This window comes from Lipophrys pholis (assembly GCF_963383615.2).
Source record: "Lipophrys pholis genome assembly, chromosome: 16".
NCBI classification, from domain to species: Eukaryota; Metazoa; Chordata; class Actinopteri; order Blenniiformes; family Blenniidae; genus Lipophrys; species Lipophrys pholis.
Genome location: NC_137634.1, coordinates 10,969,623 through 10,995,517, shown reverse-complemented (window position 1 = coordinate 10,995,517; position 25,895 = coordinate 10,969,623). Strand labels below are relative to the sequence as shown.

Below are 25,895 nucleotides of genomic sequence, written 5' to 3'. Positions count from 1 at the left end.
AATTAACTTGCAGGCTGATGCTCGGTTGTGTTGCAATCTTTCTCCTCTCAAAATCACTCCACTGTTGCTTGTTCATGCCACCACGGTGTCATTTCGAATGTAAAGCCCGAAGACCCTGTAATAACCTCTGTCGCTCAGAAGTGATATATAAATACAAGAGTCCCAACTCGGTAAATCCAAAGTTGATATATGAGCCGGGGCACTTAATAGTCTGTAAGCTATTCAGTTTTAATTAAAGCCAAATCAAGGTCCAAACAGAACTGTATATTTTAGCATGTTTTTAACATTTTGACAAATTAACTAACCAATTTGCACTGAAATTATCATTAAAATTGCCAGCAACTCTCCCAGTCCCATCAGGATCTTTTCCTGCTCCGCTTGTGTGCAAGGAGAAGCATAAAGAAGAAGAAAATGTTAATATATTCACACTAAACAGTTAATTCCCGGTCATTGAAAAACAGATTTTTGCTATTTGACTTTTTCCCATGTAACTTTTATTCCTCTACCAAAATGGCACACTCTGCTATGTCACAAAATTACACAGTTATTACACATTGTTGTCAGAATAAATTGACACGTTTGATGTGTTTTTACAAGAACGTCAGCATGTGAAACAGTACTGTACATAGTGTCTTCAGTCCTTCTTGGGTCAACCTACGAACTGTCTAATCTGGGAAATATTCACATATACTGTTATATTTCATCCATGAAAGAACAGTCGTTTTTTTTTTTTTTTTTACTTTTCACCTCAATACAAGCCATGTTTGATGTAAATGTTCTTTACATAGTTTACAAATATAAACAAAGGTACTATAATGTGAAAACACATGTAAACACACATGGCGTCGTTAAGGCCAGAGTGCACTGGATGCAGTTGCTGACACTTGGACACACGGCCACGCTGCATTTGATGCTTTATGCCTCACAGCAGCTGAGACGTTTGAAATAGCAGCACCACCATTACTGCACCCACACCATGATGGGTCATGTTTCTTTAGCGTGTTTATTCACCGGCATTTCTCCTTCATGGTTAGGTTTATAAATCTGAATGCCACATGGTCCTCCACTCAGACTTTTCACTTCGCTTATTCCGGCCGAATGTTTTCTTTGCACCGACTGCGCTCGTCGTCACACTTCACAGCTTCGCTAACTGACCTTTTCCTCATCCACTTCTTGGGCTTCTCTCAACAAGAATGCAGTTATAAAAAAAATATTTTAAAAAGAGGAAGAAAAAAAACCTCTGCATGATGTCATTTTGCCCTGAAGTGGGTAACAGTCACTGTAGGTTGACTTACAACATCCAGTCAAAAAGTCCAAGTTTGACTTCTTTAAACTTTGAAGTGAGGATGGGCCTGCGCTCAGGGGAAAAGAGCTTCAAGTACATTTCTGCCTGTGTGGTGTCAATCCAAAGCCAAAGTTCAGCCTTCATGTCATATAAACCAGTGTGTAAACAAGTCCAGAAAAGAGGCAAAGGAAATAAACTGTGGGATCATACAACATCACCAGGTTACATTGAAATTTGGCATCACCAATCATTGTATTTACAATGACTTTCACCATAGAGTTTTAATTTTATTTTTTAGTCTTTAATAACAGTATTAAACTTTCTGTGGATATCTCAAGATCTTACTGTATTATATGAGTTAATCCCTCTTACAAAAACTTGACTATACTTCTCTTTACCTACATCCCTGCAGCGGCATAATTTCACAGCAAAATGAGCCATAAGAGGGGAAAAATCATTAACATCAGCAAAAGATATTTCAGGCAGAGAGAATGGCTCAATGTGTTGCTCAATGATCAGAGCAGCCAGCAGGCTTTACAGCCTCCTGTGTTCGTCCCTATCGCTGCATCTCGCTCTCACAACATCTAAAGTACATGATGGGGAAGGAGAACTAAAAACACATCTCCTAAGGATGGAAAAAGTGAGAGGGTATGACAGCAGTAAATTGGCTTTTTCCTCCCCTGAGCCTTACTCGAGACTTTCCCTGCGTGCTGGGCAATTTGAATTGTGCTGTAATTGCTTATGTTGCTTTTCTCTCCTCGTCATTTGTACTGTAAAACTTTATCTTATTACTTTTGCCCGTGGTTGAATTCTCCGCTGCTTCTGCTGCTGGTGGTCGGGATGATGCAAAGTGCCATGTTAACATAAGCAGAATGACTTTTGCGGTCTTGTTTTCTGAAGGGAGGGCTGAAAAAGTGAGAAAACAAGCCACACACGATGTGACAACACAAAGCTTTGCATCTTATTGCTTCTTAAACAAAAAAGCGTCCAAGAGTGCGTTTCCTTTTTTTTTTGTTAATGGTACAAAGCAGCTTACGTGCGGTGCGGTTTCTTATTAGCTTGTTGCAAAGTGGATTATCTTACTCGACCACAGCATGAAGGCAGGAGAGGAAGAGCCGAAGGGGCAGCAGAGAAACGGATGTGACATGAGTCATGAAATAGAAATCAAAAGCCGTGCTCATGCCTGGTTGCAGTGGAGTGGGCTGGTTATGGTTTTTGGGAGCACGTATACTGTATGTGGCCTTGGGCGATGTGCTTCTTGTTAAAAGGGGAGCATGTACTTTGAGCGTGAAGCGGGCTCCAGATAGAGTATTTGCCCAGACAGCACTTCTCAATTCACCCGTGCACTCGTGTATCTGCTCACGTTGTTCGCCTCCTTTCATAAGAGACGACTCAAGCAAAAGACACAGTCGATACTGCAGGATACTGACGCGCTGAAGCTCGAGAGCACAGACAGAATGGTAAAATAAAGTCGGGATATAAAAGGAAAAAAAAAAATGAAAGCATTTAAAATAAGGGCATTTACATTTCTTTTTTACAGCTGTCCTCTGTGTTGCATTCGGAGCAGTGAGATGGATTTGACAGCGCTGGTGAGTGTAAAATGTATGTGGAGAATGAGATGAAGGCTTCAGTAACTCCAACACGCCCAGTCCAGAATGAATGCAGGCAGCAGCAGTAATGGCAACACAGGTAGCGCTCGGCCTGCTGCTCCCCGCTGGCTCCCTCGAGCGACGGATTCAATGCTAGAGTCCTTCTCTGAATACGGAGGGATGACGTTAAACTCGTCGCTCGCTTCCTCCTCCGGTTCCTCTTCCTCACTGTCCTCCATCTGTAAAAAAAAAAAAAAAAAAGAGGGATTCTTTCAATTAACGGGAGTGGTGAAGCGTGGAGGAGTGATCCGCGGGAGGGAGAGGGGAGAAAGTGCACATTACTACAGAATTCTAAAGTACATATGAAAATATCCTGAAGCAACAGCCAAAACAAGCAGGAAGCTCATATCAGAAAGAAAAGCACAGATTATATCTGTGACAAAAGGTTTTTAGAGGTGAAGCTTTTTAATGAGTTATATGACATAGAATTAAGGCTTTAATATTGCTGATGAATGGAAAACTCTTTGGAAATGGCAGCACCAAACAGGAAGGTGATGACTGACTAGGATTTATAGTAACTGTAACTGTGAGAACAATATCTATGGGCCAAAGTCCAAATCGGTACCAACATCCATCTGATAGTTGCTTGGCCCGAAACAAATGTGTTTCACTGAAATAATAGATATATGCTGCTGAAACATCCAGTGTAAAGGCTATGTATACCTGACACTGACACTGGAGGAGGAAAATCTCATTTATTTATATTAAACTAACACCTCAGCCCACCCGGCACCAACATGTTTGACCTCTCTCTGTGGAAAAAACCCTCTAATATTAGTCTCTACCCACGGCGCTGTGATATAATAGCAGCGATATGAAACATTAACTCACATTCAATAGAGCTGTCTGCATGATAGTTTATCTCAGCTGTTTTGTTACTGTTTTCTCTCACTCCTATTAATTCCTAAAAAGAAATTCTAAGTAAAATACAGATGAAAGAGCATCTACAACATTAACTGATGTAACTTCAGCTGAATCGGTCATTAGTCCGACCCACAGCTCAGCTAATGCATCACAGCAGTAGTGCCATAATACAGCAATGTGAACTTTATTAAGACAGGCCAAACTCAGGGTTGTGAAAGTAAAGATTTACTTTTATTTTCAGTGACTAGTGAAACAACTGGTCTGCTTTTTTAAGCAACTAGTAACTCTAATCAGATACTAAGCTTCAGTAACTCTTCAGATGATGTGTTGCATTAGTTTATCTACAACCAAATCAATGCATTAAAGAAACAACAACCCGTCGCCACATTTTGTTGTATATATGGAAATATTGAGAGATCTCAAAGCTCAGCAAGTACTTTACAAGCGGTTAAATAATGAAAAGCCAATAACACAACCTTTCTTTGAAACATTAATTACACATTGTGTGAAAGTTCCCAGAAGAATAGCAGACTTGCTCTGTGACGGATCCAAAATACAGCAGCTTCTTTATTACGGATAAACATGACATTTTAAAAACAACGTTGAAGGGTGCCTTTAATAATCTACAACTTTCTATATATGGTTGTAAAAAAATAAAATCATACCCTGTTTTTGACCCAACTGGTGAACCAGCGTCTGGAAAATGTGCAGAAGTTTTACGAAGGAGGGACGCTCTCAGACTTTGAAAGTTGTGGTAAAGTGCAGTAAACACTCACACACCCACAAAGAGTCAAACAGCAGCAGTCCTCCGAGGTAAACTTTCACTCCGGTTTTCATAGGACTTGGCAGGCATGTCGTTCATATCAACTTATAGACCCATATTTTGTGTTTGTTTAGTTTTTCCTCAGTGACATCTGTGTCTTCCTGCGATCCCACACTGACTGGAGTTAAGATCAAGGCTCTTGGATGCCAAACCAACTCTCACTGATCTCCTACTTCCTTTTGTCACCGAGGGTCGTTGTTTGAAACTGTGGCTGTATGTTTGAGGTCACTTAGTCATGAAGGAAGGTGAATTTGGGACATATCAGACAACTCATTATATATCATTTTAGAACCATAGAAGAAACATGGAAGAAACACCTAACGTCCCTTCTTTGAATCCACCAGTGTTTTTCTATCAGTTTTAATATTGTCTATCTATATGTGTGTGTGTGTGTGTGTGTGTGTGTGTGTGTGTGTGTGTGTGTGTGTGTGTGTGTGTGTGTGTGTGTGTGTGTGTGTGTGTGTGTGTGTGTGTGTGTGTGTGTGTGTGTGTGTGTGTGTGTGTGTGTGTGTGTGTGTAATAATAGAAATTGCATTTTAAACATTTTTGCAATCTCTTTCCCAACACATTTTCTTGTCAGTATTGTCCAATAGTTTAAAATGTGACATATTTCGTGATGATTCATCGATGGCAGTGAGGGCAGACTGACAAGAAAAAAACACCCCAAGAAAACACAGCCTTTATTTGAGATCTGTCTGCACTCCATTCAAAGCGGCCTTGACTTGTCACTCGCAAACTAAGAGAGAACCTGTTTCTCCTGTTACGTCAGTTTTCATTTTAATACATTTGAGTATTTCTTGGCACATTGGGTTAGTTTTCAAGCTAAAATCAAACAGAGCAAAGCTATAGGTGTTTTTGTTTTACATGTTCAGTTAATTACTCGTGAAAGCCTATTTCACTGATGTAACAAACAGGATCCATCTGCTTGAATTAACTGTGTATGAGGATGTCCTGGGAGGACTTCTTTGCTGTAGGATGAAGAAGGAAATGTGAAATGAGGGGGGATTAAAGTGAGAGAATGGGGAATATGGAGCAGATGGGTGTGCATACATGAATATTAACAGTAAGGGTTGAGTTTAATGTTGCAAACACCTACGGCTAATCCTCAGCCACAATGAGAAAGTAGTGGTGGGAGCAGGGGGGGGGGGGGGCAATATTCTGAGGTTATACAGGGAGCTCCTGGGCACAGCTCGTCGCTGCTATCCCGGGTGAAACGTAGGTGTTACAACCTGATACACAGTCCAGCACTTCTTCAGCTGAACCTGTACCAAGCATGTAACATATGGTAAGACCATGTGGAAGTGGCAAATACACTCACACTGTTGAATTCGGGGAGCGTGTTAACGCCGACATGGACCCTCTCCTGGAAGACGCGCGGGGAGGGCTGAGAAGCTGGCACCGGAGTGTTTTCCACCGGAGGAGGTGCGGAGACTCCCATGGAGCTGATGGCATTGCCTGAAACACAATCAGCAGGGAGCCATGTTCATTAGGTTCACATCATTATTCCTTTTTGAAGCTTCACCAAAAATATATCCTGTGACTTTCGAGAGCCACCAACTCTGCAGAGACTGAGCAGGAATCGACAAAATGTGAAAATCTTAGTATGTTGGTAAAAAAACTAGTTGTATTTAGGTCACATCCTCAACTTTGATCCAGACTTTGGTTGACTTTGGATGGATGAACATGGAATTTGAACAAAACTTTGATAACTCCCACAGGATGGAATGTAATTAACCCCTGAAATCTTCTGACTTAGGAGAGCGGACCCACAGCCATTCCTAGAATCAAACTGGGGGTTTTCATTTACAACCCTAACTCAGGTTTAGTGGCTACAGAGGATGGATGTACTGATGTCTTTTAGACTTAATAAATATTGCTGAACTACAGGTCGATAAGGGTAAAAATCCATGTTAAATCCAGCTTGTTAATAGTCTGCTGTGGATGTCACCTGAGACATGGAGGAAACTTTTACCACAGCTGCTGCAGGAACTGGCTGATTGCCTGTCCAGATGTTGTGAAGTTATTTTTCAGATTTAAGGAGGGGTAATTATATATATATAAAAGAAAAAAGAATTAAAACTGTGCCAATGATTTTTCAGTGAAGTCAAAGTACAAATATTCATTACTACTTTTGAAATGTGTGTCTTATTTAGGTGATCTTTGTTAATTTCTCTTTATCATTATCCTTGAACCATCAGGACAAATAACAGTAACATTCTGACACAAGAATTGGTTTGCGAAAACACTTTGTAGCAACTGAGCCCTTTATATTGAAGCAATTGAGCTTCTGAGGCTCCTTCATGACTTCTTGTTTATTTAACAAGACAAGATTAATTTCGTTTCAATCCGATTTGATTTCATTGACTCTGCAGAGCTTAGAAAATCCTCTTCACATTTGGCAGCCAGCCGCACACCTGGGACAATGTCTCCTGCGTTCATTTATTTAAAAGAAAACATTACGGTTCAACGCTTCACCCTCTCCATCATGCATGACAACTTTCCTCATTTGAATGCTGCATTAATGCACATTATAAAATGCTCACTTTGATCAACATCTCGTCATGACTTCGGCTGATACAAGTATTTGTCAGCCGAAAGGTAATGTTTGTTTTTGTCATTTTTTGACAGGCAGATTTTTCGCGTACAAGTTAATTACTGGGAATTTGAGGAGTTTAGTAGAACGTTTGGACAAATTTGTATATTGTTTTTTTTTTTTTTTTGCAATTTAAATGTTAAACAACATGTTTAAACACCGGTGAACACATTGTAAATTACCCTGCAATACAGGCACTGATTACACAGGAGATAAGAGTAACTTCCTATTTACTGATGTTTAACTTTCTTAAAGTTCCGGATTTCATTTTAAAGCAAAGACAAATTATAGAAATAGTCCTAGAATTGCACTTGATTAGAAGTAAAAGTACTGTACTCAAAACATTAGTTAGTTTCAACTTTCCCTTCACTGCAAAAAGATTTACTTCAGAAACAAATAATTACACTGGATGCAGAGACAAGAAATACTATAAAAATCACACAGAAAATCCTATGAACAAATGTAGATATGATATATATAGATATTTAACATGTGTGTTAAATGAGGAAATTCATTGGGAACAAAAATGTAGATGAAAGGGTTTTGTACTTGAAATTGTTCAAGTAGTGACTTAAAGCAGCAATGTGGATTGTATGGTGCAAAAAAGAAAAAAAAAACTTAATTTCAAAGCATTTGTGAGCTGATGGTCGTATTCTTTTTCTCTGCTCTGGACCAGTAGGTCTGAAGTTAGACGCCAGTGTACTCACGCAGACATGTGTTGGTGCTAAACATGTGCAGGATGCGCTGACAGCCCTGCAGCTCATTCCCGCTGCCCTCACACGTGCACCACTGGGACACCTCTGTACTGCTGTTGCTCACATAGTTGGGAGTCATGATAGTCCCTGGATACACCGAGAAACAAAGAAAAACTTCCATTAAAGTCAGGACATTTTTATTTTCATCAGACAAATCGACGGAAAGAAAGTGTCCTCCTACCAACAATGTCAGATGCCCTGTGGATCCACCATCACCAGTTTATAGGTGAGGAAAATTACTTTTTCAGTGTGAGGAATTGAAGAAAATCATATTAAATGATATGCCAATGTTATTTTTCTTTTTCTTTTGTGGAGCGACTGCAAACATGGCTTGGAGTCATATGTACCTGTGCACGTTCCCAGAGCAGCAACTTTGTCAGTGGACCATTTGTGAACCCCCGCAGAGGTATTTTGTACCACCAAATGGACCTGGTATAGGCGGAATCTCGCTGTTTGACACCTGCTGATAGCAGGTCCAGTGAGTGGCCCTCAGCCTTTTTTAGCTCTTTAATTTGTTTTCCTCCATCTCACCTATGAGTCCGGCGTAGGCCTTCAGGCACATGGCTCTGCTCTCTCGCATACAGCCAGAGGCAGACAGAGGGGAGGGCTGGCAGTTGTGTTGAAAATCAGCAAACCGGGATCTGAAGCACACACATGCACATACATGGTGGGAGCACAGGAGAGAAAACCATGTCAGCAAAGAGAAAATACATTTTTCTGACGAGTTCAAGGCAGTATTTTAGGTTGCACTCAATCAAGACAACAAAGGCAACAACAACAACAAGGTAGGAAGAGCACAAAACACTAAGGAGGGAAAAGGAAGTGAGAAGTATTATGACAGAACTTCAGCCCATTCAGTTTCAGCAATGACAATTGTTAATCAACAATAATTACTGTGCCAATACGGTGAAGTTTTGACACCAATGACTCGGGTGAATCGTCAAATGGTTTTCTCCAAGTTCTATTAAAACACTACAAAAAGAATTCCCATTGAAAAAACAATAATAAACCATCTCTAAGAATGACTAAGGTCTGTTTCCAGTTAGAAATCGACAGCAACGCATTGAATCTGAAATTTCATTCAGCATTCAAACTTACTGCTTCACTTGATTTGATCAGAGCTTCGATTTCTCTCACAGATTTACCAAAGCTGTAAAAATGTACATTTTAAGGAGTTCATATTGGGTTTGTATGCAGGGATTGTGCCACTCTAACTTTTTCCTCTCCAGCATAATCCAGAACATTTAAGATGCACAGTTGTATTTGGCACCTAAACCCCCAGACCCCCCCCCATTCATTGTGGAACTCTAACCTCCAACACAAAACATCATAGAGGTATGAAATTTTAAAGAATCACACAGATCAAGTGTCTGGAGTTTTTCCTCTCAGTTCTTTTGCTTTCTTTTTAATGGTTGTCTGGGTCCTTCGTTCTTTTTTTCTGACTCGGGGTGACCCACAGAACTGTCCCCTCTGCCACCTCAACTTCTGGCGGTGATTTAGCACTTTTGCCTCCTCAAATATCAGTGTTTGTTCAGCGAAGCTGCCGTGGTTCCCGTGATATGACTGAAGAGAAGTTGACTCATTGTTCATTGCTCAAAATGGGCTTTTCTTGTGAGATAATTTCATCTGCTTAGTCCTACTTAACCTGCATTTTGACTATAGGATTTTTATTACAGAACCATTACAGGAGCTTTGGTTGTTTTGACCGCTGGACCCAGGGTCTAAATGTAGTTCAGGGGTTATTTTGTTTAATCTATAAAAATAGCCCTGGTTGTCAGGGTGGTACATACGAAAGGCTCTGAGTGGGGAATTTGATCTGCAGTGCTGAACATGTCTAATTATATATTACTTATTAGATTTAAAGCAATGCAAAATTCCACTAAACATGTAATTTTATTTTGCACTTTGAATTGTTTCCATTTGAATCATAAAAAAAAAATCTAAATCCATGAAGTTTATAAAAAGTTAACATCTTTACGAATAACTAGGTCAGTTAATCAATTCAAATGTATTGCCAACTCCAAAGAAAATCAAATGTAAAGTAGTTGTTTTAGTAAAGTAATCCAAAGATGTTTACCTCTTGAACTCGGAGCTCAACAACATTTAATCAACTTCATCTGAGAAGAAATGTGCTGTACAACGTACAAATAGTGGTCTGCCTCGGTCTGTTAACTGTCGTTGCTTTGGAGGACGTGAAGCTCGAGTTGCTTTGGTGATAATATGTGAAAAATTCCAACTCACAAAAGTTTCAAACTGCTTTTGACTTCACAACTGAGTCATCAGAACAAAACCTGCAATTTATGCCATTTCCACCGAGAAACTGAGCTGTTCAGCTGATTTCTGAAACACCCCGGAGTCTCTGATGAATCGAAACTGGACAGGTTTCATACTTTGACTAGTTTGGCTGAAAAGTACGAACACAATGCTTAATTTGATGTAGTTGACAGTTTCTAGACTACATTCACTCTTAGCTGTCGCATGTTAAAGCTGATTTTCGATCTGAAATAGTTTTTCAGAGTACACTCCAACCTGCGGACATGGGCAGAGACACCTGCTGTTTGTTAACGTTTTCTCAAGTGTTTCTCATCCACAAAGCCTCGAGTTGTTTTATTTGTTCTCTCTACTATCGGGCTGTAACCGGCTACTTTTCTGTTTGCTTTTTCATGTCTATATTGGAAAAAAATTGCCCGGAGCTTCAGGTGTTTATCTATTAAACATGTGCCTCTCTGTTAAAAAAAAAAATTGCAGAAAAATAGAAACACTTGTCTGGTGTTGCTTTAAACCTGTAACTAATAATGCAGTCGTCATGGTTTGTATTGCATTACTGTCAGTTTCAAATAATTCTTTTAAGTGTTTTTGATTTGATTATTGATGATAATATTTTCATTACAGATGAACTGCATGCAAGTTTTGAACATTTTTGAACAATAAGCGGAGAACAAACAAAAGACTTCACAGTTAAAAAAGCAAACAAAAGAAAAGCTGCTACGATTATAAGGATGTGCTGCAGCTATGAATTCTTAACCAATAACAGAAAACTACTCCAGGCATAAATCCATTAACCATGTGAGGATTTCACTGATACCAAGTATTGAAAGATAATCCCCAAACCCTTGATGAAGAAAGAACACTATATATATAACCCGACTTGATATAACCAGACTTGACCTTTCAGCTAACAAAAAGAGTGAAAGCCATCATTTTTGCAAGTAAGTTGAAGGTTATATTTCACTGTATGTCCTCCACTGAGATTGGATCATTGAGCTTAGACATATGACTATAAGGCAGAAAGAAACTGGAAAACCTAACAGAGGCAAAAAGCGCATGTCCTTGCTCATGACTCATTTACAACGATCATTTTTGAATAATTTGACATCTGAATTGTTTACATCAGTGAGTGGTCCCCCTCACTGTTTTTCTGGTGCCGTGCTGCATTATCAATGAGTGTGAGGAGGCACGCCACCACCATCAGTTGAACAGCACGATACCCCAACAACCTTAACATCAGTGCTCATTTCCAATGTTCTCTAATCAACTAGAATATGTATTTCATTAGTACTGCCCCAGCACGTCTTTGTTTTTTGTACGACTGGAAAAGGATTAGAATTACTTGATCCAGCAATGAAAGTAAAGGTGATTTTATGGCAAAGTACAGTATGATACATCTGAAGCTTTTAAAATGTGTAAGTATGAATATTTCCAATCATATACTCAGATTATAATCATTAGAATATACCGGACTCATAGATAATGTTGGGGAAGCCATGTTGACATGACCTGCTTCATGAGCATCTGAACTCCAGCACTGCAAGAAACATGCGTCACAAAACATCTTCAACGTCATGTTGGCAGCAGAGCTGCTGTCTCCCCCTCTCTCCTGCTCACAAAGATGACCGCATTCGCATAGTGAATATTTAGCATTAATATCATCTAAAGATCCTGTTTCGTGGAGGAGAAACTCTTCATTAATACTGAATCAACTGCCTGTCACGTTACAATTATCCAAAGGGTCTGCGATGCATTCCCAGCCCTAAATAAACATCAGATTAACTTGACGAGAGCTGTTTGCTCCTGTATGCATGTTAGTGCTTACATTCAAATAGTAAGTAGTGTATTATATAGTAGTGTGCATATTTTCAAATACATGACAGGCTTTGCAAATATAGCCCACTAAAACTAATGCAAGTTATTGTCCCAAGGAACTGGTTGCCTTTTATTTGAAATAAGTCATTATTAACCAGAGGTGAAATTTACACATTGCAAACACTGACGGTGGAATTATTATTTTTTTAGGGAGTTGAATTTTGACTTTGTGCTTTTTTGATTTGTATTCAAGTTTTGGGATTTTGCTCACCTACTTTTTTTAAGTAACGTTAATTAAGTTTTAAAGTCTGTCTCTAAAAAGTAAAAACACTGAACAGCGTTGAACTTCTCCATTTCCCAGTGCCATATACAGAGTTAAACGTAAACATTCCTGTTTTATACCTAGTACATTTGTTTGTCGTTGTTGTTTAGAAAAAAAAAGTATGAAAGTGTAAATGTATGCTACAAAGAGACATGTTGCAGGATCTCCTTGTACATGGGACTTCTCCAGGCACAAAGCCCTCAAACACCCATTTAATGTTCATTTGTGCCTCTGAATTGCTTGTAAATGTGTGCGACTGTCTATTTAAAATGGTACTGATGGGTGGGCTTGGAACCTTTCACTCTGTTGCAGGTAAATTAAAATTTAAGCAACAAACTGTCAAATATGTCACAAATTGTCATTAATACACTCCAACAGCCACCTTACCTACACAGCTCGTCTCTGGAGCAGTAGTTCTGCAGGCTCAGGCAGTTGGGCTTGCCCACTTTTTCCTCTCCTCGCACATTTTCTTCGTAGGAGCACGATGGGACGATGGTCTTCCTCCTGCGCTCCCCACACAGAGTGTCAGAGCAAGGACAGAAGAGCAGAGCGAAGCTGTACTCCTCTGGCACGCGCTCCAGGAAGCGCCGCAGGGCCTTGTGGCATTTCTGGCGGTTACAGCTGTTGTCAGAGACTGTCGCTCGCTTAGTGCAGGCCACAACATACTCTGACCGCAGGGAGCCACATTTCTCATACAGGCCACAGTCCTGTGCAGCCTTCAGACACTGGTTTTGGCCATCCACGGAGAGCGAGGAAGCTGGGGGAAGAGTTCGGTATGAAAACAGTTCTGCCTACCACAACACACAAAATATGGTCTTTCCTTCATTTAGATGCTGAACTTAATGACATTAAAGCTTACCTGCCATGATGGAGGCCATATGTGACATTTCTAAGTTCCTGACCAGATTGAGCTTCAGTTCTTCATACGGTGAAACGTCATATTCGTCATAGGCTGAAACAACAAGCACGATAATGCATTGGGAAGCTGGGAAGTCGGAGAGTCTCCGCACACACAGGTCCTTCTGCTCTAACCTACCTGCAAACCTTACAGTCCAGTAGACCCTGAGGCAGTGTTCCTCCCTGCGAGAGCCACGTTGACATTTGCAAACTTGAAGTGGGCGATAATTCTGCAAGGAGTGCTGGGCCTCCAGGCACTCCATACGGGCGTCAGAGCCGAGCGGAGACACGGCCTCCTCGGCCGCGCAGTACTCCAGAAGACGGTAGATGACCATGCAGGACTGCTCCTGAATGCAGCCCTGCTCCGCCACCAGGCAGTCTAAGGATGCTGATGCTGGCATGCTACCTGGAGGCAATGGCAAATGGATAGTAAATCGTTTATGATCCCAACCAACTAAGCAGGCTAAATAAATGAGCTTTGACTAAACCAACAGAGCAAAGTGACTCTCTGCTGGAGTGCAGGTTACTTTCACACCCAACCAGGAAGATTAAATTGAAAACACATGAGTGTAATAGAGTGGCAGCGTGGGCAAAACCCCAGTGCTCCTACAAGAAAGAAATGAGTCCTGAGAATAATTAAACAACACCACAGGGTTATGCTGTGGTCCTGATTATTCCATAATTATTTCTTCATCTTCTCCTTGGGAGCCCTAGTTAACCTTTTTCTTAATGTTTTCATGCACACTCTGACAGTGTGTATTTTTTATCAGAGCACTGTACTTTCTTTTTTCACAGCCTCTACGTATTTACTGACACTGACAGCTACAGTACGTGACCATCGCAGCGCCTACAAATGCTCCAGCTGTGTCACCTCACAATGTGGTACAATGAGAGCCAGATCCAACCATCGGCCTCATGGCTCCGCACATGCTTTTCTACAATTTTAGAGATATTTTATTATTTTATGTTGCACAATTGTTACGTTTCAAACATGATTAGGCTGCAAATCAGCTATTATTGTTAATCACTCTGTTTAATTGTTGATTTCACTGAAGCACATAAGTAAAAGTATATTACAACAAAAAGTTTTTTTTTTTTCCATTTTAACATATATTTTAATATATGTTGTAAGATTACACTGTAGGACTTCCACTTGAAAGACCAGACTGTTTTTTTCATGGTTCGTCCCGTTAATTAACTTTCTACACACCAAGATTCATCCAATTAAGGGCAACGTTACTGCTGACATAGTTCCAATGTGTAATTTCGAGACGGATTCTTCTGTCTCTTCATTAATGTCTGATTCTTCCAACAATATCACAGTGAACACATTAAACCTTTTTTATATTGTCGCATACGAAATGTCCCACCTCAAAATTGCTTTCACAGCGCCTCACTGGAAAGCTCAGAAGTTGTTTTTCAAACAACTAAACACCAATAGAGACAGTTACGTGTAATGAAACCTGTTGTGAAACTGAAAAAAATCCCACATATTCATTCTGATCAGTCAAAAATTCCCTGAATAGAACAAAGAGAATGGAAGGCTATGCTAAATCTGACATCCTGGTTGAAAGTCTGTTTGGAAAAGGACACACTGTCAGTATGTGAACATATGATCAAATAAAGAGGTCACCATTTCACAGATTATTAGCTGAAAGCTTTCATCTGAATGAGAGGAAGAGATGTTTTACAAAAGCAAAGAGCCCAGGCAGGAACAAAGGCTTCACCAAATATGGAGGTAGCTCAATAGAAGCTGCTAAACAAAACAGAGAAAGACATTTTGCCGAAGAGACGAGAAAAAGTCAAGCAGTCTTTTTTTTTTTCTTTTTTTTTTTTTTTTTTTAACATTTCATGCATCAAAAGATTATACAAGTGTATGAACTGAAAGCAAGAGAAATCTTCCAAAATGAAAACCTGCATGACATTACATGACTATTGCTGTTTCACAAAATGCTAAAAAGCGCCAACAAAAACAAGCAAACATGCAGTCGTTACTCAAAAGAATGACAAAAAAATGTGAGCAAAAATCATATATACATGCAGATGCTGAGTATACATGGAATATACTCGGCATCTGCATGTATATATGCTCACGGAGGCCCTGTACAAAAGCACTGTTGTTTTTATTGTAAGACACATCAACAGCTAGGGGCGAAACCTTTTGCAGCAGAGTCTCCTCCATTAGGAAAAAGCTTTTCACCAGCGTCAGGGTCTGTCTCCACATGTGATGCCAGAAACAAAACCAATTTATTCAGCACTACTCGGCACATCCCGGCGAAGCAACCAATATTTCTGCTCCCAATATTTCTTTCACACAAAGACTCAACCTGGATACCAAATTCAGACAGTGAGTCACCTCCAATGTCCACCGTGAGGATGTTTTCCCTCTTCTATATACAGTCTGAAGGAAAATAGCTTTTATCTGTCAAAAGCTTCGGCAGATGGTACACCTACAAAACATCCTGCTGGATACTGAAGGATGCTGAAGATTTACATCGGCTGTCAGCCTACAGACATTAATCCAATAAAATTATATCTTTCCAAATGTGCCGCCAATCACCGAACATTACATTACAGCAAGAAAACAACCATGTTGGTCCGTGATAATTAGGCTTTTAGGCAAATTTGATTGTCAGTGTGGGGTCCAGAATAACTGGATGTGGGAAACTACAAATCATTTCATATTGCTGATTGCTGTCCCGTGAAAAACATAATGTAGGAAGGCCAGGGGCAGCCTGAGGGAGAGGAGAAGAAAACTGAAAGCCCCGGAGCATTTCACAAAATTAATTTTCTCAAATGTGCCTCATAATTGTTCCCACAAATTATACTTTATCCACAGAAATGCAGAAAATAGCTTGGGTAGGCAATATATAAACACTTTTCCCCATTTCATCTAGTTAAATTTTGATATCCTGTCACTTTATACCTTTAAAAACAGGGCAGGCTGGCAGGCAAAGAAAATGTGTTGTAGTAGTGAGAATAAATTGAGCAGAATTTCATGTTCAACCTTAATGCCCGCCTGTTAACAAATAGCTGCACCTATTGTATTCTCACGTGCACTTACGCTTCAGTACATTATTCATCACACACGCTCGTATACAAATACGTGCAGCATTGTGTTAGAATGGTCTCGCACTTCGATTAAGCCCCTGCTGACTGGCGGCACAAAGTGCGGCTGCAATCCAATTCTGCTGCTGCATGTTCTGCAATCTCGGGCGCCACATGAGGTCCGCGTCTCACTTTGGGATGAGACATATCATAAACAGAAGCTACGCTTCATCGCTGCTGCAGGAAAACTTCCAAAGCCACTGCAGGGACTCTGCAGGGGGGAGCGTTGGGAAAAATGGTAACACACAGGGCAATGAGTCATATTCACAGTGGAAGCTCGCCCAAGCTACGTGAAGGTGATGATTACCTGTCTGTCTGCCTATCTGTGCATCATGATACCCTGATAATTACACCAAAGTATTAAATCCCACAGTGTTTTTCTGCAATTTAAACAGGCTTCATGTAATCTCCTGTTTGGGCAGCAAACGGTTTGTTCATTATTTCTTCCCAGTGTTTGCTCCCTTAGGCCTACCATTGATAAAGAGAGCCTATCAGCAGTTTTAGTTTCCGAGAGTCTTTTGCGATGCTAACTCACACACACACACACACACACACACACACACACACACACACACACACACACACACACACACACACACACACACACACACACACACACAAACACAGCCACACACGCGTCTACGCCTGCACTGATAACAAAAAACCTATATGCAGGACAGAGCAGCTCTGTTAAATCTTGTCCAGCAGACAGCTCAGAAATATTTAAATAACTCGAGCATTATTTAATGTCATGATGATAAAGAAGCTTTGGGCCCACATTATGCAGTTTGCTATGCAACAAATTACTGGAGTAAAGCCCGGTGAGGAGAGTTGTTGGTCTGAGCATGGGGAATATGTTTTTAAAGAAAGAAAAAAAAGGGAAGGAAAGTGAATTTGAGATGAATTAGTGTGATATGTGAGGCATAATGCACTCTATTGATTTCTCACTGGGATGATTAATAGAATTCGTGAGGCAAAACTGATGAAGGTTAACTCCAAGAACATGAAACCACACACGCCATGTGTGACTTTCAGGGGGAACATACTGGTTTGGTGAATCCCTCTTAAATATGGCGTGCGTGCTTGCGTGCGTGCGTGCGTGCGTGCGTGCGTGCGTGCGTGCGTGCGTGCGTGCGCATGCTCGCTCACCAATAATGGGCAAACGTGTATTAAGAGAAATGATGACACTAGTGATTAAACTAAGTTTTGTGTCATCTGGAGTGCACAGTGGAGCAGTGGTTAGCGCCCTCACTTCACAGCATAAATGTTCCTGGTTCCAACCACAGGTTGTCGTTCTGTGTTGAGTTTTCAAGTTCTACCTGTGGATTTTCTTTCAAGTCTCTCTCTTCTTTCTACAATCAGAAGGGATGGTTATTAATTTGTGACTCTGAACTCCCTGTATGCCTGCTTGCATCGTTTGTGTTTCTCTCTCCAGCCGCCACACTATTGAGGTTTGGAGGAAATAGGTAGAAACAATTGATGGAATAAAGTGAAGTTCAAATGGACTTTTTCCAACAACTCCAAGTGGAAAAGTTCTGCTTTCTTCAGCTTCCAAAAAAGAAAAAAAAAATCCAATGATCAGTTTTTAATAAGATACAAGCGATCCTTAAATGTCAAAGAACCTTAGCAAGTTTCTTAAATTTAATTTAGAACATCAAAACTTTGAGGAATTTGTTTTATTTATGTAATCTTATATTTAGCTTTAATATCACATCAGACCTACATGAATGTTTGCATATTGGTGTGGCGGTTGTCTCGGCTTTGATTCTGAACTTTCCTGTATGGAGTGAAGTGTGCAACCTCTCCCTGTGTGTTTTCTCCCACAGTGCAATGACATGGGAACATAGTTTGTCTGTATTTTCACAAAAACCAGCCAGAGAGAGTGAGTCAGTATGAAGATTAACACGCTAATTAACCTCAGGAGACCACCCAGAAAAAAATGTGGGACTACTGAATGGGAGAAAGTGGGGAACAATACAGAACTTGTTCTAAGTCGTAATAAACAATAACAATAACAATAACCCAGCAAAAATGAGCAACTGAAAACACAGAAACAAAACAATTCAACAGCTGCACCATTTTGCACTATTGAATTTGCACTTAATCATTTAAAACAAATAAGTCATTTTTCTATCTGGCTTATTGCTGAGTACACCTGAATTTGGCCAACCGCACTGTGATATGAGCACTCGTCCTGTAAAAATGGACGGAGGTGTTTCCATAGGAAGGACAGAGATAAGGTGTACAAGGCCGCTTGTAGACACAGTCATTTCTGCTGAGCTCTAATTTTTGTCAGTTTCAACACTCAGCGCATTTTCTTTTAACTGTGAACTTTCTATTGAGATTAGAAATATGCCTCACAGTTTGTTCATATTCTCTTTATTGTTGGCACAGGTCTTTGCAATCTGAGTCAAGCAAGAAAGAAAAACAATTTATAATAGAATACCGAGCCAGGTTACTCTGGTTGAAGCAGTACTTTGATTATCGTGGATTTTATAAGGGACAGATTTTTCAGGTGTGTGTAATTTGCACATGGGGGATGCTCAGGAAACTGAACTCAATCCTGGGCAACAATTTTCACTCAATGCACCACCTGGAGGCATTCGGGGAACAGACTGAGCCCCACCACAGCGCAAGTCTTTTCTGCATGCTGCAAACAGACTCCTTAACGAACAATAGCGGGTTCCTTGATGTGTGGCATTGAATATAAGACACAACATGTGACACAACATGCGTGCAGGCAATCACAATATCGGACCCTAGCTATTGACGTCAGTCTCAAATGATTCACTTTGGTCTATGTTAATATTGATACAAGAGCCAGATGACATTTATGTTTTGATGACTGAAGCGCCGTACATCTATTTCCTAATAATGAACCATGTTTTTCTTTTCCCCATGCAAACTTGATCCAAAACTCATCTGGGCTTCAACAACATTTTTATACGAGCCACAGAGTATGATTGGATGGTATCGAGCGGGGCATGTGCGCTTAAGCATCTGTATTCAATACACTCCCACTCATGTATTCAGGTTTTCCTTGAATTTGTCACTCGTCTACACATGTTTATACAACCTCATGCAGTTCTGCTCCCACTATTGTCACTTCGTCTTCTTCAGTCCTACCTTGTTGCTGCACTTGCTGGATTTTTTTTTTTAATTCAACCTCTGCCTTCGATATTTACCAAAACTCTCCACTCTGTACGCCACACATCTTTTTGGAGAGTCTCATTCTTTTCACACAGATGGCAGCAATAACACCATCAGCAGCATCTGTGTGGAAAACACATACTGCACAATCTCAAAAAAAATCTGCTCCTCCGCAAACTTCTTTCTGCAAATTTGATTGTGGATCAAACTTTCGAGCACCTTTTCACAGAATTGACCGAAAATGGCAGGCATGCAAAGGCAGGCCACATCTTTGATTAAGCCGCAGGTTGTGCACACTAACAAGATTGGATCTCTGTGTGAGTGTGTTGTTTGGAAAGCCCAGCACGGCAGCGCTTGCTTTCAACAGCTTTTATGAGCAGACCCCTTAGAGACGGCGTCGGGCCTCGGGTGATGTGCAGGTGCTCGGCAGCCTCCAATGAGATACGGTCGGGAATAGCCGAGGTGATAACTGTTCTCATCATCAGAGCTTCGCGTCAGGTAATTGTTGAATATAATCTACAAGTTTTAAAAGGAAGCGGTGAAGCTTCACGAATCCAGAGGTCAGCAGAGCACGTGTGTACACGAATTATCGCTTCATGTTTTGGTTCGATGTTTGCTTGGCGCCTCTGGTACGAGGATGATGTTTTATTTAATGAGCTGTGGCTGTGGATTGTGCAGCCACATCACGCAGGCAACTTCCCTCCGCTGCACTCCAGGTAAAATGCATCAGGTGCCGCATCAGCCAGTCCGTGTGTCTACAGCCGTGTGAATTTTTCAGTCCTCTGCCTTCTGCTGCCTGATGCAGCCCTAAATTTCAATGTGCCAAATAATTTCTTGGCCAGACAGCGGCACACGCGTTTCGACAGTTTCCATCAGGCTTCGGGTTTTTGTTTGCGCCATCAAGGGTGAGCAAGCGACACTCAAGATGCAGAGCACACACAAACAAATTGAGGATAACAGGAATCGACACATAAGTGATGCAAATTCATATTCAAGAAACATTTTTAAATACTTTCAGCTTGACATTGAGCACTCGAGTGTCATTCGGGCCCACAGTGCTCTTGATGTTATCACATTAATGAAAAGATTTTCTGGATATAAAATGACTCCATAGAAAGTGTGTTTGTGTTGTAGTGGGCATGCTGCCAATTTCATTTTTGTGTGCGACTGTCCTAAACAAAACTGAATTACAGAGAGAGAGAGAGAGAGAGAGAGAGAGAGAGAGAGAGAGAGAGAGAGAGAGAGAGAGAGAGAGAGAGAGAGAGAGAGAGAGAGAGAGCGAGAGAAAGAGTTTGATGCAGGTGAGGTCAAAGAGTCAAACAAAAACTGCTCAAGTATGTCTATATTGCTCCTCCTAAGACCCTATGTCGCACCACAGCCTGAAAATGAGCTCTAATAAATTTATGACAACAGTCTTACGGCTCAATCACATCCACTAAATGAGGTACCGAAATAGCAGCACTCAATCAGCGGTTGCAGTCTGTACTGGGACTTCAGCAGTAATCTGCAGGGGCCTGGCAGCGAAGGGTCAAAGTCAGGTGAAATGTCATTCGGCAATAGCTGGCTTACTATAGATACAGTATAACTGGCAGCAACTACCGAATGCTCAAAGTATCCCTTCAACAGACATGTGGCTACCACATGTTTCACAGGCTGTATGATTAAGGTGTTACATATTGAGATATGTGCTGCTTTTGCAGGATCGTCTACAATTAGGGAAAATAGTGCATGGCACTTCTGCTTGACACAGATCAAGGTAACCTAAACAGTTTTTCTTTCCTATTTGCTTTGGCAATGAATATCGTCTTCCTCCTACTCAGTGCCCTCAATAGATGCATTTACCTTGGAAATATGGGAAAAATATGAAAGATCTGTGACATTATCTTTGAGCATAGGCACCATGCACAGCAAGCATAGGTACATCCAATGTGACAAAAAGCTTTTATTTTTGGTCCTTTTTTGTAATCAATGCTATTTTTTTTCTTTCGTTTAAGTATTTTATTGTCTCTCAATTTTTTTCTACCTCTTAATTAATGATTTTTTCCCTTGCATTTTAATATGTGTATTCGTGTTTTTAATGGGGCACTTTAAACTGAAAGGTGGCCTACACTTGCGTTTTTTTCTTATTGCTGTCATTTTTTTGTTCGATGGTAGTGTCCAATACTGTTTATGAAGTGGAAATGGGATTGTTTTATGGCCGGGTGACACTTTGAAGCAATGAATAATGAACAATGGGGTTGTCGTATGAGCCAAACTTGACTAGATGTAGGTTTTAATTACAAAGAAGGTAGAATGGGCAATGTTGAAAAAAAAATTTAAGAAATCCACTGGATATCGTAACATATCAAAACTCAGAAATCTAAAACTGATCAGCACATAGCAACACCCTCAGTAAGGAGCAGTACAAGATCACTGAATTGTTGCTCGGGAAATCTAAATTAACATGAAATCCATAGTATGGAGAAAAGGTGAAAACATCAATACTATAGGTTTAGGTTTTTATCACGCGCTGCTACTTAAGTATGTCGTACACTCTTCTGCTCTGGCCCCATGAGACCAACCTGAAATGTATGTATGTATCTCCTGAGTTAAACTGTGACATTCCTCTGTTGAAGCCATATATTGTCTTATTTCTTTTATTATTATTTTTCTATGTTTGGAAACATACAAATGTATAAAAACCTGCAAAATATTAGATTTGGTAAGTGGCTCCTCAGCTGAGTAATGTTATGTGTTATCAAGGACCTAGTACGTGATAGTTTGTATAAAACATAGAAGGTCCTGAAGCAGATGTGAAACACTGGTTCGCATCTGTAATCTGTATACGTCGATAAAAAACACCTTCGGCTGACTGCTGTTTACTTCTACTGATCCTGCCACAACTGTGGAGGTCACAGAGATGTACAAGGTCAGAAATATGACAAAGTAAGAATAACATTGTAGAATATTGTTCCGAGGTTGACTATAGTCATACAGAACCTATACACCTCGGCAGGTAATAATACTATACAAACAACAAAAAGAGTGCAAACCACAATATGCTGCAAATTCAGATTGTGGTCTGATTTCTTTTTTTTTTTAATGATGCACTTTACCAAAATTTAAACCCAATATTTTCTCTGGCAATCAGGTGTAATGGCAGAGCTGAACAACATGACAGACTATCTCATTTGCATGTGTAATGATTCAGATCTCGATTAATTAGCACCGGAAAATAACTGCTTTTCCTGGTGTGATTCCACCAAAGTGCCTGGCAGGTGGGTCTCCGCCACCCCCCATTCCCCCACCCCCCCACCCTCCCCCCATCATATACTGAGTGCTTGAAAGGTTTGACATTCACAAGAAAGCGTTAATCATTTCATGATACTAATCTCTAATGGGTGCCCTCACCTGACATTATCATCTGAATTCCCCTGGGTGCGGAGGAGCCCACGACTTCTGTACTACTGACACAATCACAATTACAGTATTTGCATGTATTTCTGCAGTGATGATCAGGTTGAGGGTTGAGGGTTGTGGGAGCCAGATATCATGCGGGAAAGGGTCTGGTTGGTTTCCTCATCCGTAGAAAAACAAATGATTGTTCCATCAACATATATTTCAAGGAGAGTATGTAATGTTACAATTTGAATAATAATAATAATTGAAAGTATGTGGACTCATAATATACACTCGATGACATATAAAGCTATAAAAGTATAGGGATCAAGTCTCTGGCAGCCTCAAAAATAACAATGTTGTAATTTTTTCTGTTTATTGTGCACCCCCATCTATGACATGTAATTTCCACCCTTGGGTAAAGGAGTTGTTTACTGCGTAAAGACAATCTTATATGTCCTGTGTAAACAATAGCTCATGTTGCATGACCAGTAAACAACCACAACGCTGAAGATCACTTCAAATAAGAAATGATTAGGACCGATAAAATTCAATACCAATAATCACAGAGCAGCAAGCTTTATGCCCCACAGGGAGGCGTCTTATCCACTTGCAGCCAGAAAATGGTCTTCAATCATCAGAATTCATTTGACAGAAGCTTAATATGTGCATTCATGGCGGGAGACGACTCCAGACTCATCTCACAAATGGGTCTTTTCCCATTTAATGTTCAGCAAAGACTAATAACACACTGACACCATGAAACTGCTCCCTCATGTTGCTGTCACGAAGTTATCAGTGTCGCCTCTTCAATTCAACCTTCATCAACTCTTAATGTGCCTTTCATGTATGCTGTAGAGCAGAGAGCCTTTCAGTTTAACAGCTAGTGTGAGATATTTCCATAATCTGGGACACCAACGATCAATACCTGGGAGAACAGATCAGCTCTCTCTGGAACGAGTCCAAGGCAGTAATAACAGACATGAACCCATGATGTCATCCACATGTAAAATATAAAACTGCCGCTGCTCTAATGGATATCATACTGCTTTCATGGACATATTTTATGGCTCACAGGTTTAATACAAACCTGGACATGAGTATTATTTGTTCACACTTTTATCTTAATCTAAGTTTCATACTTTTAAAGGCACTTTTAATTTTAGTTAACCAGAGTTAAAGAGAAGACTTTGTTCCACTTTTGGAGGATTTAAATTACATGAGGATATTATACAGTGTATCTGCTTTTTGGGGGCTTTATAATCACTACAACAATATATGTCATACATATGGACGAGGAGCCGAGATTAAATGCACCAGTTAGTTCCCAAGTTGTGCGTTTTGTAAAAGGAGGTATCTCTAACAAAAGAAAAACGCACGTTGGACAAGAAACAAAAGAGAAAACCCAACTGAGGAGGCTGTTCCTTACCATGAGAGAAGACATTGAGCAGGAGTCCAATGATCAGCATCCTGTCCGGTGACATTGGAGAGTTGGGGACTGAGAAACGCTGCGGCTCAGTGACCCGTCTCCTGCCACATCCAGCCTCCCTGTGCTCCTCCTCTGCTCCAACTGCTCCTCCTCTGCTGCTGCGCCCGCACGGAGTGAGGCACGAGCCGGCGCACTCACGCTCAAAGTTGGCCAAAACTCAACCGGAGCGATTCAACTTCTCGCGATTTTTGTTGTCCCATGCATGTCTCGGTGATCTCGATCTGGAGCGGAGGCATCGGGCAGATTTGTGAACAAACTCTTATCCAGAAAGTTGCGGCGCCTCTGCGCGTTCCCATCAGTCAGACTGACTCCGAGCGCGCCAGTTGTGTCGCATTTGCGTGCGCAGCTCCACAGTTGTCCAGCCGGAGTGGAGAGATCAGACTGTGGAGACTGGATGGCGCAACTGTGTTATAGAGCCACACTGTGATTGGACCCTGACAAAGACTGGATATGCCCCCGGGATGCTGAAATGTTTCCTCTGGGAGACCAGCTGGGTCGTGGCAGCCAAGTTCAGGCATCAGTTTGATGGACAGCACAAGGTGCAGCCAGTGCATTGCAGCGAAAGTCCATTAGTTCAAGGGAATCACATATTTGTGGCAAATTATCAAGATAATCACTGCATTAAGTATCCATTGAATTAGATAATCCATTTTGGAGTGTTTTTAATGGGTTTGTTAGTTGCCTGTCTTCAAAGAAATATCCTCTGAATGAACAGAATGGCTTTGACTTTGAGACTGAGCCTTTTCTGCAGATATTTATACTGTATCAAACTATATTCAGTGACAATTTACTTTTGAACTGAAGCAGAACAAGACTGTCCTCTGTTTCCATTTGAACCCTATTTTCATGGCTCTTTTTCCCCACAGGTGCTTTCTGCTGAGGTGAGCTTAAATGTTGAATTAAATAGGTCCCCTGCTCTGCCTTGAGACCAAGCTTGCAGCCTCTTGGTCTTTTCCATTCGTATCAGCACACAGCAGAACTGGGACTGTGAAATCTTTACTTGTTCCAGTGCTGTCGCACCTGTGGATGAAAACATTTGGTCCAAAGGGAGTGAGGAATAGTCATGTGCACTACCTGTGACCCTGCGGTGCCCCCTCCATTTTTTTTTAAATCTATTTATTCATTTTATTACCATTGTGCCCATGCCCATCTTATCAGAATGCAGTTTTTCAAGTGGAGCAGTTCAACTTTACACAAACACACTTTTCAAGGTCATTTTGTTCGAATCTGTTTGGTAAAACAACCCTGTTCTCCTTGATATTATTGGGTTATTGAACACTGTGTTTCTTACTTTAAAGGTAGCTACAGCATGTAAAATTAGGTAACTGTTTTTTAAAGTATATTCAGTGACTCACTTCACCCTCTTATGGTAATACAACCACTCAGTGAGCTTGTTAACTAGATTTCTCTCTCTGAACGATTATTTTAGTGTGTATATGTTTGTCAACTGACGATACAGCACATTTCTTTTTACGATATTTCCTTATGGTTTCCTGAAG

General features: G+C 40.7%; 1 protein-coding gene across 1 annotated transcript; it reads right to left on the bottom strand.

The window, feature by feature from the left end:
• Window positions 1-474: 474 nt before the first annotated feature.
• Window positions 475-24,781, bottom strand: LOC308121308 (GDNF family receptor alpha-4-like). The gene is made up of 8 exons (XM_080482486.1): window positions 24,337-24,781; window positions 13,411-13,677; window positions 13,234-13,326; window positions 12,762-13,131; window positions 8,501-8,610; window positions 7,922-8,056; window positions 5,940-6,076; window positions 475-3,113 (listed from the first exon to the last, which is right to left on the bottom strand). The coding sequence occupies exons 1-8, from the start codon at window positions 24,389-24,391 to the stop codon at window positions 2,913-2,915; spliced, it is 1,368 nt and encodes a 455-aa protein (XP_080338612.1). The 5' UTR covers window positions 24,392-24,781; the 3' UTR covers window positions 475-2,912.
• Between the last annotated feature and the right edge of the window lie 1,114 nt (window positions 24,782-25,895).